Source organism: Sander lucioperca, chromosome 6, assembly GCF_008315115.2.
Source record: "Sander lucioperca isolate FBNREF2018 chromosome 6, SLUC_FBN_1.2, whole genome shotgun sequence".
NCBI classification, from domain to species: Eukaryota; Metazoa; Chordata; class Actinopteri; order Perciformes; family Percidae; genus Sander; species Sander lucioperca.
This window is the reverse complement of record NC_050178.1, coordinates 12,037,492-12,051,513: the sequence shown is the minus strand read 5'-3', so window position 1 is coordinate 12,051,513 and position 14,022 is coordinate 12,037,492. Positions and strand designations below refer to the sequence as shown.

The 14,022-nt window shown below is 39.0% G+C and overlaps 2 protein-coding genes across 4 annotated transcripts in view; one reads left to right on the top strand and one right to left on the bottom strand.

The window, feature by feature from the left end:
* The window catches only part of pacsin1b (protein kinase C and casein kinase substrate in neurons 1b), a 32,662-nt gene extending 27,739 nt beyond the window's left edge, over nt 1-4,923 (bottom strand). The window contains exon 1 of one of the 2 annotated variants that reach the window (XM_031301928.2): nt 4,757-4,923. The gene's annotated coding sequence lies outside the window, so the exon portion shown is untranslated. The remainder of the gene's footprint in view (nt 1-4,756) is intronic. The other variant, XM_031301929.2, reaches the window with a different exon arrangement.
* rps10 (ribosomal protein S10) lies at nt 4,027-13,523 on the top strand. 2 transcript variants are annotated; one of them, XM_031301932.2, is made up of 6 exons: nt 6,979-7,108; nt 7,587-7,736; nt 8,901-9,075; nt 12,536-12,613; nt 13,088-13,143; nt 13,444-13,523. In XM_031301932.2, exons 2-6 carry the CDS (start codon nt 7,587-7,589, stop codon nt 13,483-13,485), a joined length of 501 nt encoding a protein of 166 aa, XP_031157792.1. In that variant the 5' UTR covers nt 6,979-7,108; the 3' UTR covers nt 13,486-13,523. The 2 variants fall into 2 exon arrangements, with proteins under 2 accessions (XP_031157793.1, XP_031157792.1); XM_031301933.2 differs by lacking the exons at nt 6,979-7,108; nt 7,587-7,736 and adding an exon at nt 4,027-4,031 and having other exon boundaries at nt 8,805-9,075.
* The last annotated feature ends 499 nt before the right edge of the window (nt 13,524-14,022 follow it).

Below are 14,022 nucleotides of genomic sequence, written 5' to 3'. Positions count from 1 at the left end.
GACAGAACGATTAATGGGTTAATCAAGAAAACAATCAGCAGATTAATCAATAATACAAATAGCTGTTAGTTGCAGTCCTTGAAATTTAAAATCCAAAAATATTATTGTTTAAAATACCATGAAAGCACTGTGAAGTCTTATCCTAAGAAATAGGCCTGTTGCGTTAGTCAATAAATCAATTAATCGCACGATAAAAAAAATGAGCTCGATAATTTTTCCGGCCGCGATAATTTCCATTTGCATGCTTGTTTGTTTTCCTTGTCTCGCTCTCTCTCTCTCTCTCTCTCTCTCTCTCTCTCTCTCTCTCTCTCTACCAAAGAGACTGGAGGACCACTCTCGGTTCCTTAGCGTAACAAGAAGTGAACCCTCTTGTCAGTCGCATGGTCTTTGTGTGGGGGGAGGCGGGACTGGTGGAGAGAGAGAGAGAGACAGAGAAAACTCTAGCTGTTGGAGCAGGGTTTCCCGCAGCACTTTGCAATTAAGGCACCGTCAAAAAAAAAAAAAAGTATATGAGCGATATCCGCCGTGTTACTCAGCGTCCTGTTTTCTCCCTTTCATTCCAAAGCACACAGTTGACAACCTGCAGGTGGAGACAGGCTCGGACATACACGCCGCTGTGGACTTGTCAGTCTTGCAAGCGGTTTCAGGAAAGTGGCTACATTTGTCCGACAATGCACAGAACATTAACCAGTACAAGCCTACAGCTGTCCGCGGCACGGAGTGCGGAAAGTGTGTCAGAGGCTCCCAGACGGTGAACTGAGACTCCGTTACCTGCTTGTCGGTCAACGGTTAATGATCGGTTATTTCACTTCATTGTGCTTTCTTTTGGAAGGCTGGCTGCCTTCGGTAAACGATAGCTATCAGTAAACAGAAGTGACGTGGTGGCTGGCGTCTGGTGTGTGCGCCAGTTTTTGTGTGTGCGCCAATGTTTGTGTATGTGTGTGGGTGTGTGTGGGTGTCTGCCCGTCCCCGCGAAGCTCCGACCTGCAGACAGCAGAGGAGCAGAAGAAAGTAGCTGCACCTTCGCCAAAATGAAGACTGAAAAACAGAACTATTTTGATACAAACATTTACTCGCCATGTGGCAGATAGCCACATAGATATAGATATAATTTATTAATTATATATTATTTAAATTTAATATTTAGTGTTTAGTAAATCATTGTTAAATGTAGTACAGAGTCTGTAGTCTATCGCACAAACAAACACTCGACGAATGCTGCAAACATTTGACAGCCAGTACGAATTGCCTGGGAGAACATACGTGTCACAAACGGCAATTCCACAACTGTCCAACAGCGTGAAAGACGACATACTAAAGGAGATCAAAGACATATTGTGGATATTTAAAATGTCTTCCAGTTCCAGTGTTAAATATTCTTTAGAAATAAAAGTGTATTGATCTTTGAAAAGGTGTACCTGCATTATTATGCCATTATCATTATATTAGATGAAAATGGTCTCAGAACGACAATATTATCATTTATCGCAATAATTTCTGGGACAATTTATCGTCCAGCAAAATTTGTTATCGTGACAGGCCTACTAAGAAATCATGTATGTAGCTAACATCACACACACGCACACACACGCGCACGCACACACACACACACACACACACACACACACACACACACACACACACACACACACACACACAGCTAAATGTCTGTTAATTCATAGAATCAGGTTCATCCTATAGCTTTTCATTTTCCATCACAGAGCTGCCTGTCATATTTCATTAAACACAAAACAATGAATGACATGTATTCTGTGCCAAGGCAGGACAATTCTTCTTATTATTATTTCAAGTTAGTCTGCAACTCCACAGTTCAGGCAGTTGCACAACACAGCATACCCTGGTATGTAATGACAGCTCTGTCCTTGCAACCCCCCCCCCAGGCCTTTAAGGAAATGCAGCCTGCCTTTCTGCATGATCCCCTGTGAGGATCCTATCACAGACTCAAATTACCTTACAGTTCAGGCCAAAGCCAAAACCCTGCACTCATACAATGAGTCCCTGAACATGTAACAAAACATAGGAAGCTTTAGGATGATCCTTTCCATTCATGGGTGTAAATTATTGACTTGAGTGTTTGTCCATAGAGATTCGATACAGTAAAGCTTTAAAAAGATGCTCCAAATCGGCTCATTCAGATGGCTTCAGCAGTAGTAAGTAACTTTAAAACAATTGTAACTTACTGTGTTGTGGTAATTCTCAGAGGAACCAAGATGAAATTTAAATTTTAATTGCATTGATCCAAAACTCAGACATAGATGGAAAGGCTTAGGATGTCTGAAGCTATATTCTTGGTGACCAAGGCAAAAGGGACTAATGGAAAAGAATAGGTTTAATTGCTTTTAATCAACTAATGTCAGGCGGGGCTCGTGAGCACCAGATGTGACATGCCAAGTTTGTAAGGGAAAATGGAAATTGGAAGCAAACAGTGGCGTCTATGCCCACTGGGAATAAACATGGAAAAATCTATTGTTATTTATACAGATAAAGAAAAGAGAGACTTGGGGTTTAGTAGTCAAAGTAATTACATTAGCAATGACAGCTCATTTGTCATTGCTCCTACAAAAACAGAGAGGAGTTAAACTGGGTGCCGCAAATCAAATGAGTGTCTCTTATTTGTCACGTGAATTGATCCAATTAGGCACTCATTCTAATAAAAGCCCTTCAACATGTGTCCACTCATGCCCATCTCTCTCTCTCTCTCTCTAAATTACCCTCAGCTATGATATTGCTATGAAATTCAAGACTGAATTAATAGGTCAGATACTTGTGCATATGATTAATTCTCCAAACTAAATAAACCACATAATTATGCTTGAATGACCCTCAAAAATCTAACTAGCGCAACATTTACGTTATAATAATTTGTATTCCTTTTGTAGTTCATGGTAAAAAATTCGACGCTATTCTTCAGTATTCAGTCCCTGCATCCAAATGATCCCCTCATAAAGCATATCTATGTTTGTTTAGGCTTTGCTGGTTGATAGATTTGATGACCAGAAATGAGTTGAGATCATTTCCTCATAACAAACCACGTAGGGGGCAGATGATCTCTACTCTTGTTGACAGCAAAAACACTGAATGAGAATAACCATTATTCAACCATTATTTTTCTGAATAACAAATTCATGGTCATATTGTGTGTTTTGTCCAACTTACAGTGTAGAATGATTGCAAAACAGGGAAAGCATCAAAATCCTCAACTTTAAAAAGCTGGAACCCTCGCCATTTTTGCTTGATAAATTATTTAAGTGACTAAGCAATTATTAACACTGTTGTCGATTAATTAGTGATTAATCAACTGATCATTTCAGCACTAGTGAGAATGAGATGAAATGCACAGTAATCAGGCTGACAATCTTTTTGTCCAGCACATGATAGGTGATACTCTAGATTACTCTGCTGCAACTACTACTCAGTTTAACAGATGCAAATATACTGAATGACATAAAATGTACTTGGTCAGGCTGACAATCTCCCGCATACAGGAAATGACAGTATTAGTCTGTTGAAAAGACTACAGACAAATAAAGTGAATTTTAAGGTACTTCCACCAAGTTGGGAGACTTCAAAGCAGCAGAGGCCGAGATTTCCTAACCTTTAGCCACGCGTCAAAAACACTGGATCCTACACTTCCCAAAATGCAACTCAAGAGCATCTTCTGAAGACTTGGTAAATGCCCACTTCTTTCAAACTTCACACCTCCAATTTATGACACACTGCACATGTGTCGTCAGAGTCAAAGCTGAGACAATCCTGATATTGTTGTAAGACTCAACAGAAAAAGCTCCTCCAGAGCTACAGAAGACAGTACAGCCTACTAATGGTTTTACAGGCTGAGCAGTGAGTCGAGTAACGGAACTTCATGTGTAAACAGCGGAGTGGCCCTTTAAGACATGAGAAAGAACACAATGTTTTTTGAATGAATTGACTTCTGTTAAAGGTATAGGCGACATCACACTTTTGCTTTAGATGGTATTCAATTTGATATCTACAGATTAGAGATGCACAGTGTCCAGCAGCCTGTTGTACGACTGTACTGTACTGTAGCCCTATACTGTATGCACGATGCAGCAGAGTTCAGAACCGTGGACAGAGCTCCCAGATCAGAGTCTGGCTCACATGGAGGTCAGCAGTTCTGATCTGATTTACCACCAGCTGCTCTCCAATGATAAATCAAAGAAATGTGCTGGTCTGGAGGAAGCACAGGCTCTCTCCCCAGGGACGATTTTTTTTATTTCGACATCCCTCCCTGCCCTCTGCTGCTGAAGCCACCACAGGCTGCTGCTGCGTCTCTCACTTCATCTTCTGCACATGCAACTCCTACTGAATGCTGTTAAATGTATTCTCTTATGTCAAACTGTAAACGTATTTTATATACACCCTGATCCTTTTGGATTTTAAATGAGTGTCAAGAAAGCAGGAGTGCAGACTGGCAGTGGTTCAAGTTGCCCGCACTTCATCGCAAAACTGCAGGTTTCTGTGATGCAAACAGAGATGCTATAACAATAAATTTCCTTCTCAAAACAATTAACTTGTAATGCTATGGACTTTAATTTAGTCTCAGCAAGACCATCAGTGCGTGAAAACGCCTGTTCTCACCGATATTAGCTAGATGCAACGGTTCAGCAACTATAAATTAAGCTACTTTATTCACAACTGAATAAACCTAAGCTAGCTGTTAATAACGGGTAGGCTATGTGGTTATAAAATAATAATAATAATAAGAATAACATACCGAAAAGAAATTTTAGTCCAGCTTTTTTGAATATTTGTAAAATGTAATCATTGTCTTCATCAGTAGAGACAGCCTCCGTTGGATCGCCTATGCGTTAGCTAGATATATCGCTGAAAGGAGCCCCCAGATGGGGGATGGACTTCATTAAGAACAAAATAACTTCCGGAAAGCTCTTTCAAAATAAACGTTTTTAAGAGGGAACATAGACTGTACAGTCTATGAGAGGGAACGACGTATTCTGGAAGAGAGATGTATGCTGGAAAAAAAAAAGGGGGGGGGGGGGGCCTATATATAAAATAATACAATAGATAATACAATAGAAAAAGATAAAAATAAAGAATGAATGAAATAAAAGAATACAATCAACGAATAAAACAGACTCATCATAACTAACTAGGAATAAAAAAAAAATAAAATTCACAGTTTAAATGCCAGCTAGCTAGGCTTTATGTTACAAAAATTGTACCTAATATAAAACAGACTCAGAAACAGGTTTATTGCCCAGGAGGTTTTCACAGCAAGGAATTTGCCCAGAAAAACAGGTACTGCAAGAGTCAAGAATCATTAAAAAATTACAGTAAAAAAAGATTAAAAACTGTATAAATAATATGTGACTTTTTAATTAAAATAGTTCTGCATTCTTTAAAACGAAGAGGATGGAACGTGCAAAATGGTGACCAGGAAAGCCATTGGTAAATGTGGTGCAAAAACGGTAAGGTGATTGACACAAAATGAATCAAACTTTTTGAGAGTCGATTAATCAATTAGGTAATTTATCAAAAAAGAAAATGCTAATCATTGTCTGGTCCCAGCTTCTCCAATGTGAAGATTTGTTGCTTTTCTATTTTTTTTAAAAAACAAGTAATTTGGTAATTTTGTTGTTGTTGTTGTTTTTTACAATTTCAATACATTCTGTAGACTAAACAATTATCAGAAGCCTACTCAGAAAAATTATCAACACGTTAATTAATAACAACAATAATGATTAGTTCCAGCCGTTCTCACGGAGGTTGTTTTTGCAATCAGGCTGAATGGAAATCTTCTGCCTCCCAGTCTGTTTGTTTTGAGGAAATCATCTCATCTCATTTGGGATCATACAACCCATTAAACTGCCATAAAAAGGCTTAAATAAACAGCTCTGCTTTGAAAGGGGATCATTTGGAGGGAGGGAATCATTACTGAGGAATATATGAGCAAGTGAAATGTTTTTATCATCACACACAAGGAATATGAAAAAAAGTTTTTTTTTATGAAGTTTGTCACAAAATGTATTAATAATATTTATTCCCAGTGAATGTTTGTTGAAAAAGTTATTCAAGTAGGCTATATAAGTATTACTAGCAAATATAAGTATCAAAAGTGGATTTGCAGTCCCTGTGAGTGTTATATGTACTGGATTATTATTATTAATGTGTGGGTAGCCTTTTACTGTTGTAGTTAGTAGAGGTGGAGCAGCTTTTGATTACTTTAATATGTATTGCTAATCTATGAAGAGAGAATCATATTTATAAGAAGAATTTATGTTTTTGCATGTAGTCTTAATCTGTATAGTAATGGCTAAAGCTTTTGAAATGAATGCAGTGGTGTATTTGCCTCTTATTGTAGTACAGAAGTATAAAGTAGCATTGAGTGGTTAAGTACAAGTACCTTTGATTGTACTTATGTGCAGTGCTTAAATAAATGCACTTACAGTAGTTACATTTCACCACTAATTATTTCAGATTTCATCCAATGTTTTGATACTTATGCTTTTGTAGAATTATGAAATTAAAATTAAAAACAAATTTTCAAAACAAAATGATGTACTACCTTACATTAAGGATTTAAATAGTTCAGGACTGCAATGAGGCAAATCAAATCAGAAAAAAATAAAAATGGATTGAAATACCCAACAGTGATATAAGATAAATAGGCTATAATAATAATAATAATAATAATAATAATAATAATAATAATAATAATAATAATAATAATAATACAGATAAGACATGGAAATAAAACAATGCTAAAATTAATAAAAAGACAGGATTTGAGCATGTACAGACCCACATATGCATATATTTTTATGACATTCGCCAGAGCGTTGGATAGAAATAGATTTTTAATAGGTTTTATTTAAAAAAACAAAACAAAAAAAAATGATAACTTAAAAACGTTGTTTCATGTATAACTAATAAATGCAGTCTTTGCTACACCATCACTGTATATTCCCTATAGGCTGTTGTTCTGTTGTTCTTCCCCTCCACGCCAACAGGGGGCGACACATCTCCAGCAGGCCCGGGTCGCGAGGATAAACCTTCCCGATCAACGACTGTCGTTCCTTCCGGCTCCGGTCCCTTAACAAGTGGAAAGGTAAAGACAGGAGTAGCGTAGTAATCTAAATATATCTTCAACATCTCATGTTTGATAAAACAATAATGTTTGATATTCGATTGTTGTTAATGTCACAATGAAAAACCTAAACGTATTTCAGCCTTACACGCTTTACAATCGTGGATATTAGACTTAGAAGTGGGGAAGTGACCCCGGCACTGATGTTCACGAACAGGCTGCCATTTCTCTCGGTTAACGCGGGCCGACTTGGTCGACGTTAATGTAACGTTACATGGAAGTGTGTGGCTACTGATGTAAACCAAACAAACCTAGTATATTGATTTAATAAAGCGTTAGTTGATGGGCTTTATGCTGCTTTGGTTTATATTAGTACATGTAGCTAAGTTGGCTAACAGGCCAGCCGCTAACATGCCCTTATAGTGGAAGCTATTGTAAGCTGTCTGCAGCGTTAACGTTACTAGAGGAATTTGATGCATAAATATGTCGTTTACAACAGATGCTGATGCCCAAGAAGAATCGCATTGCTATCTATGAGCTCCTATTCAAGGAGGGAGTCATGGTGGCCAAGAAAGATGTCCATCTGCCCAAGCATCCGGAGCTTGCTGACAAGAATGTGCCCAACCTTCATGTGATGAAAGCGATGCAGGTGAGAAACTGGGTGATCCAAGGTTTATATTTGTATGTAGCTATATTAGCTGAGCTGTATAGACGAATGTTGGTCTGTTTCCTGTAGAGCCATTCTCTCTGAAGAATAAACTATTTGTAATGTTACAGTGCTATCGTTGCACTTGCAGAAGCAATAGGTCATGTTTCAATAGAAATAATTCACTTAACTGGACACACATGAAGATCCAATAGGAAAATTACATTTGAGATAGAAAGTCCAAAATGCTGGGCAACATCCACTCGCATTTTGTTAAGATTGTTATATTTCATGCTCGGATTTTACTGTTGTCTTTGGAAGTAATTATAGTCCAACGCACAGCTGAATTAACTTAAACTTTTAAAGTAGTTGGTCCGATACAGCGTGGCCATTATCCCCAGTTTGTGCCTCATGCATCAGTTTATATTTGGGTTACAGAGGTAAGTAACCATTTGTTTCTCTGATAGATTCTTATACACTGGATGGAATTTTTTTTTAAATTTTTTTTAATTTATCCAGATGGTTAGTCTTTGAGCGGCTCCTGTTTTTACACAACTTTCTGGGTTTGTCAAACATCGCGCTTAATTATCTTTATTTAGAAAAAATCGATTGACCCTGTAACCTGAATGTATGCTAATCCCTGAGGGTCACAAAATGGGGATGGGAGGCATTGAGACTTGTGGTGGTACACACATGGTTAGGGAGAAACAACAAAGTTGAAGCCTGATTTTTATTTTTCAACGATAAAAACACAAGTGTTTTGTTGATAACAATGCCGGCAAGATACAGGTTAGCGAGATTGCAAAACATGTAGAGTAGAATCAGTTTTTGTGTTTTGAGGGAAGAGACACGATCAGTAAGTTTTTTTTTTTTTTTTTTTTTTTTTTTTTTTAAATATATACTTGAAATGCTTGTAAAGAAACAGATTGAGGGTCTTGATAAGGGTATTTTAATAAAACAATGGGGCTTTTTTGGTTAAACAGTTGGTTCATGTAAGGTGGGTGGGCATGAGAATAAAAATGAGCTTCAAAAGGGGGAGCATGACATGTTAATGAACCACTGTCTGAAAAGATGCACTGTGTAGTATGTGCTTACAGTAGAGGAGTTGGTAGTACTCTACCCAGTGTGAAAACTACCACTACATTATGTTTGTGTTTTTCCTCCCAGTCCTTGAAGTCCTGTGGGTATGTCAAGGAGCAATTTGCCTGGCGTCATTTTTACTGGTACCTCACCAACGAAGGTATCCAGTACCTGAGAGACTTCCTCCACCTTCCCCCTGAGATTGTTCCCGCCACTCTGCGCCGCCAGACCCGCCCAGAGACCGCAAGGCCCAGGCCCAAGGGTAAGCTCACTGTAATACACGCAATGGGCGTTTGGTTGAATGTTGCTTGCTTTTGTTCTATCGTTGGAATATACTTTATTTTTTTTAAAGCCAATGCCACAATCTGCAGAATACTGACAGTGATAACTGATGTTGCTTTTTAAAGCCAGTATCAGCCAATGCCACTAGAATACTAATGTAATCTGTCTTGTTTTAAGTTTTCAAAATACATCAAATTGATTGTAGACTCCCTCTACGTTTTGCAGTCTGACTATCAAACAACACAAGTCATTTATGTAAAGGCCCTGACACGCCAGACGGTCAGTCCTAGTTGGGCCGACAGCATAGTCTGGGCCTCGCGCCTTTGCCCGAGCAGCCTATTCATCTGATAGGCTGTTCAGCTTGGAAACGAGTGAGGAAAACAAACGACTGTGACATGCACACCCAAGGCTCCTTTCATTTATCATCTTATCTGATCAATCCAATACACATACGAGCTGTCAAAAATGACTTTAAAATGTTTCTTTTAAAAGAAACGCACAGGTTTGAACGATTGGAATATCTATTTTTGCACATTATGTCCATAGGATGGCAAACGTACAAGATATACTTAACTACTTGTGTAGGCATATTTATTCCAACAATAACGTGTCTTAAAAGATCTCTACATACCTACACATTACAAAATAAACTAATGTCCTATACCGTGATATTTAATGTAAAGACCGTAATAGACTTCCCTTTCTCTGCACCGCTAAACAATTATCCCCTTAGCAGGCAAGCTAGCTTAGCAGCCAGTTGGCCAGCCTCTAAATTAGTAAAATGTACCAACTTAATGTTTAATTCACACACTCTTGTCACATCGTAGGAAAGCACTTTGCTATCGCCAGATGAGTGACAATTTAGTTTGGCTAATTTACAGTAACCAGTGTATGATGAAGGCATGTTGAGTGGGTGAAATTAGCAAGCTAACGTGAGCTAATGAGCCAGCAGCAGGCCGTTCGGTCCCTCCGCTCCCTCTCACTGTAGGGAGACTTCTTTGCGGAAAGAAAGCATCAAATACCGGGAGAGGCACAGTCTGGTTAGCCATCTCCCAGTACCGCTGTCTTACTGGTGGGGAGTGAAGCAGAGGGGACCTTAGGCTCTGTTCGGTTCTGCCGCTGATGGAGCAAACGCCGTTTGTTGTGGGTATCGTAGCAACGGTATCTGGTTTCCCTTGTTGAATGATAGATTACCGCCGCCTGCTGGAATGGAGAGTTATTTCCTCTCACGCAGGTGCAGAGTGTACGTGGTACTTGGCCGTCGGCTGTAGTCTCTGCGGTGTGTTCCAGTGCTAATTTTTGGTCCAGACAAAGGCGACGACGCCACAGTCAGCCGTTGTTGCCACTAGTGCCCGGCCGTTGGCTTAGTGCGTCAGGGCCTTTAGCCTGCTGAGTGGAAGCATTCCAGAGAGATTAACATGAAGACAAAATGTTGCAGCCATGGCTAAGTGTTGAGAGTTAAGCAACTGATAGTTGAGGGTTTCAGCTGTATATTAACCTCAGATGACCTGCTGTAACTGAATTATGTTATATAATTATAGAATTGGAAAATGCAAATCCAACCACCGATCAAGTCTCAATAATATTTTCTGCTAATTCAGTAGGAAGGGCTGGGACTTTGTGGGGAAATCACAAGTCCGATAATCACCCTTTCTTTATCGGTACATGTGTCTGGATCTGCTACCTTATTCAGAACAGCTGATGCTTATGTATTTAAGGATCTTCCATCAAACAGGAATCTTTGAGTAGATCCCCAGAAAATGTTGTGCTTTAGAGAGAATTTCAAGGTGATAACAATAAGACACCAATACAATGATATAAATCTTACAAAAGCAAAAAACATGAAGAGGAAAATGTGTATTTAGATTGACAAGTTTATTTTTGTAATAAAACACCAATATTTAGAGCCTACCCCATCCCTAGAATTAAAGAATACATTGATTTATTGTGAACTTAGTTTAGTTTATTAAAAAAAATATGTAGACTAATTAATGGCAGATATGATGTACTTATTGACAAGCGTGTGTGTATATATCACCAAAAAAAAAACATAAGAATAATTACATACTGCTGGACTGGTTAATGTTTACCTAAAGTTCTTGAACTTCAGGTTAAGTAAAGTGTGCAGGCCAGTTCCAACAGATCTGTAGCATCATTGATCCTCTCATCCTCCCTCTGCTCCGGATGTGAAGACATGGAGGGGCTGGGTGGTCTCAACCGCAAAGTCTACAAAAATTCCACTACTTTTCAGATGCATAGCTAATTAGGCAATTTGTTCCTTTTGTAGCGCGATCATAACAATTTGCAAGCACACATTAATTTATTTGTGGCCGACCGGCAACGATATCAACATTTGCTGCCACATATTGATTATTTTTTTTTAATCTTTGGAGCTGGTCTCGCTCTCACGTACACATTTGGATAAGTTCAAAATTAGCCACTTTGAGCGACAGGGTGCACAAACTGGACAGTTTGTTAATTTGAGCGCTCAAAAAAAAAATACACTCAAAGCACAGAGCGTACCCTTGCACTTTGTCTAAGAAGACGGGAGCAGCAGAGTGCCAAGCGCAGTGAAAGTGACACTTAACCATTTGTTAATGTTTTTTACAACCTGCTTCAGATTAAACCGACCGCGATTGCATTGAAGTCCAGCACTAGGTCTAAACCGGGTAAAAGCTGCAACAGGAAGTCTGCTGTTCCTGCGCACAGCAGTACATTCTAGGGTCAGGTTTCGCCCTTAAGCATACAAGTGTCTTCAAGTTGGTCATGAATAATCTGCTCCATAGACTGTATCTAAAGATGGCCGACGCGCCTCCACCTCCTTCCACTGTACAAAAGTGAAGCCAAAATATCCCAGATACGGGTGCTGCATCTTGTCATTTTGGAGCCAGAGTCTGCGCAGTAGGGATCAGGCGTTGACGCGACAGTATCAAGTCCCGCCCGACACCCACCTGACCAATTGCGAGTCAATCATGAAATTTCACCATTTTCATAGCATCAAATAACCAATGAAAACCACTTATCAGAAAGAAATTACACTTGAACAAACATCAGTGTGATAAGAACTACCTAAAATGAAAAACCACCTTTTTGAAAAAATATATTTTTTAGTTTGGCCCATGTCCTATCTGCTAACATGGAGGGGATGGGATTTATGGTCTATACTGCAGCCAGCCACCAGGGGGCAATCAAGATGTTTTGGCCTCGCCTATACAGTCTATGCATCAACCCCAGCTCATGATGGAGTCCCTGAGGCCAAATGTTAACCAATACTGTTCCCTTACATGGCTCACTGTATTTAGTGAAACCCCTTGGCTTTAAAACTTAACTCTCACTTCAAAGTGTACTGCTTTTCCTCTTGATTTCATCCTTTTGTGTGCAGCTAAATAACCCATAACCAAAGTGGACCTGAGCTGAATTTTCGTTGTTTATTTCTGCAGGAATGGAAGGAGAGAGGCCCGCCCGCCTTAACCGTGGTGAGGCTGACAGAGATACATACAGACGATCTGCTGCACCCCGTAAGTATACTTGTAGCAATGTAATCCACCCTTATGAACTGAGTTGCTTATGTGGCCTTGTGTTGTTAATAGTTTAAATGAGCAGCATAAAGTCTTAGAAAGGCAGGTAGAAATAGTGACTTTGTCTTGAAATGGTAAGTTGGATTGTTATGCATTGAGAATGCTCTGTAATTGCCAACAATTTATTCTTGAGAATGAAAAAAATGTATATAATTGAAAGAAAATCCCTCAATTGAAACTTGCATTTAAGCATTGAATGTTAACTTTTTTTTAAGCAGAGTTTCACAACAATAGACTGAAGTTATTTACCTTGGGTATCTTCCCTTTCAATGTAGTCAAAGACTTTCTCAAAAGTAAACACTGTGTGGTATAAGCCTTTTTATTTAGCTAGTTTCTAGTGGTGGCTTATGTGTTTTGAAGCTTAAGATTTGAAAGTTGTTGGTTGACTTTTTTTATTCATAACTTCTCCATCAGCTGGTGCTGACAAGAAAGCAGAGGCTGGTGCTGGAGCTGCCACAGAATTCCAGTTTGTAAGTACTGCTTTCATATTTTCACTGTAAAACCATGTAAATTTCCCTTTGTGGTAAGTTTTATTTGTTTGAGACAAGCATTTCTTTTTCTTGTATGGCAAATGAATGTTTTATACAGCAATTATACAAGAATGTCAAACATTCCTCCCTGAAACATTGTTCGCTTGTGGGTGCGGTTTTATAATGGGTTCAATAAGGAATGCCAGCAAGCTGACTTTAGTTGTATAGTGCAGTGATAAAACATTCTTCTGTTGGACTCGTGTTGGCTGATATATTAACAAAACCTTTTCCCTGTTGCAGAGGGGTGGCTTCGGACGCGGCAGAGGACAGCAGCCTCAGTAAATGTCACCATCTTTCTGTACAATAAAGAAAATCAAAATGAAAGTCACCCATCTCAGTATTGTTTGTGTTAAGGAGGATTCTCAATTGTGGTTGTGGATTGTGACAATGGATTTAAAAGTTAACTGCTTGTTTCAAACATTCTCAGATCTTCTTTCATGCTGAGCAGAGGGACGTTAGCAGTTTGGGATTTAGAAGACTAGTGAGCACAAGTCAAGATGACTGTCCAGTTATGTACGTAACTTAAAATAGCCTAGATGTGAAATGGCATCATTCTTTGATCATTAATTGAAGTAGTAAAGGGAGGATAAGTGCATGTGGTTACGAGCTGTGACAGTCAGTGTTGTAGTCAAGACCACCTAAACTGAGACAAGACAGAGACACAGAGTGGGACCAATCCAAGACCAGAACAAACGGAAACACACAGTATATACACAACTAGCTTATATTTAAAGTTAATATTGAATAAATCACTTCGGGTGAAGAGTTTTGGTAGAGAGGCATATTGATAATGTTAGCTAGCTAGCTTTGCTAGCGTCA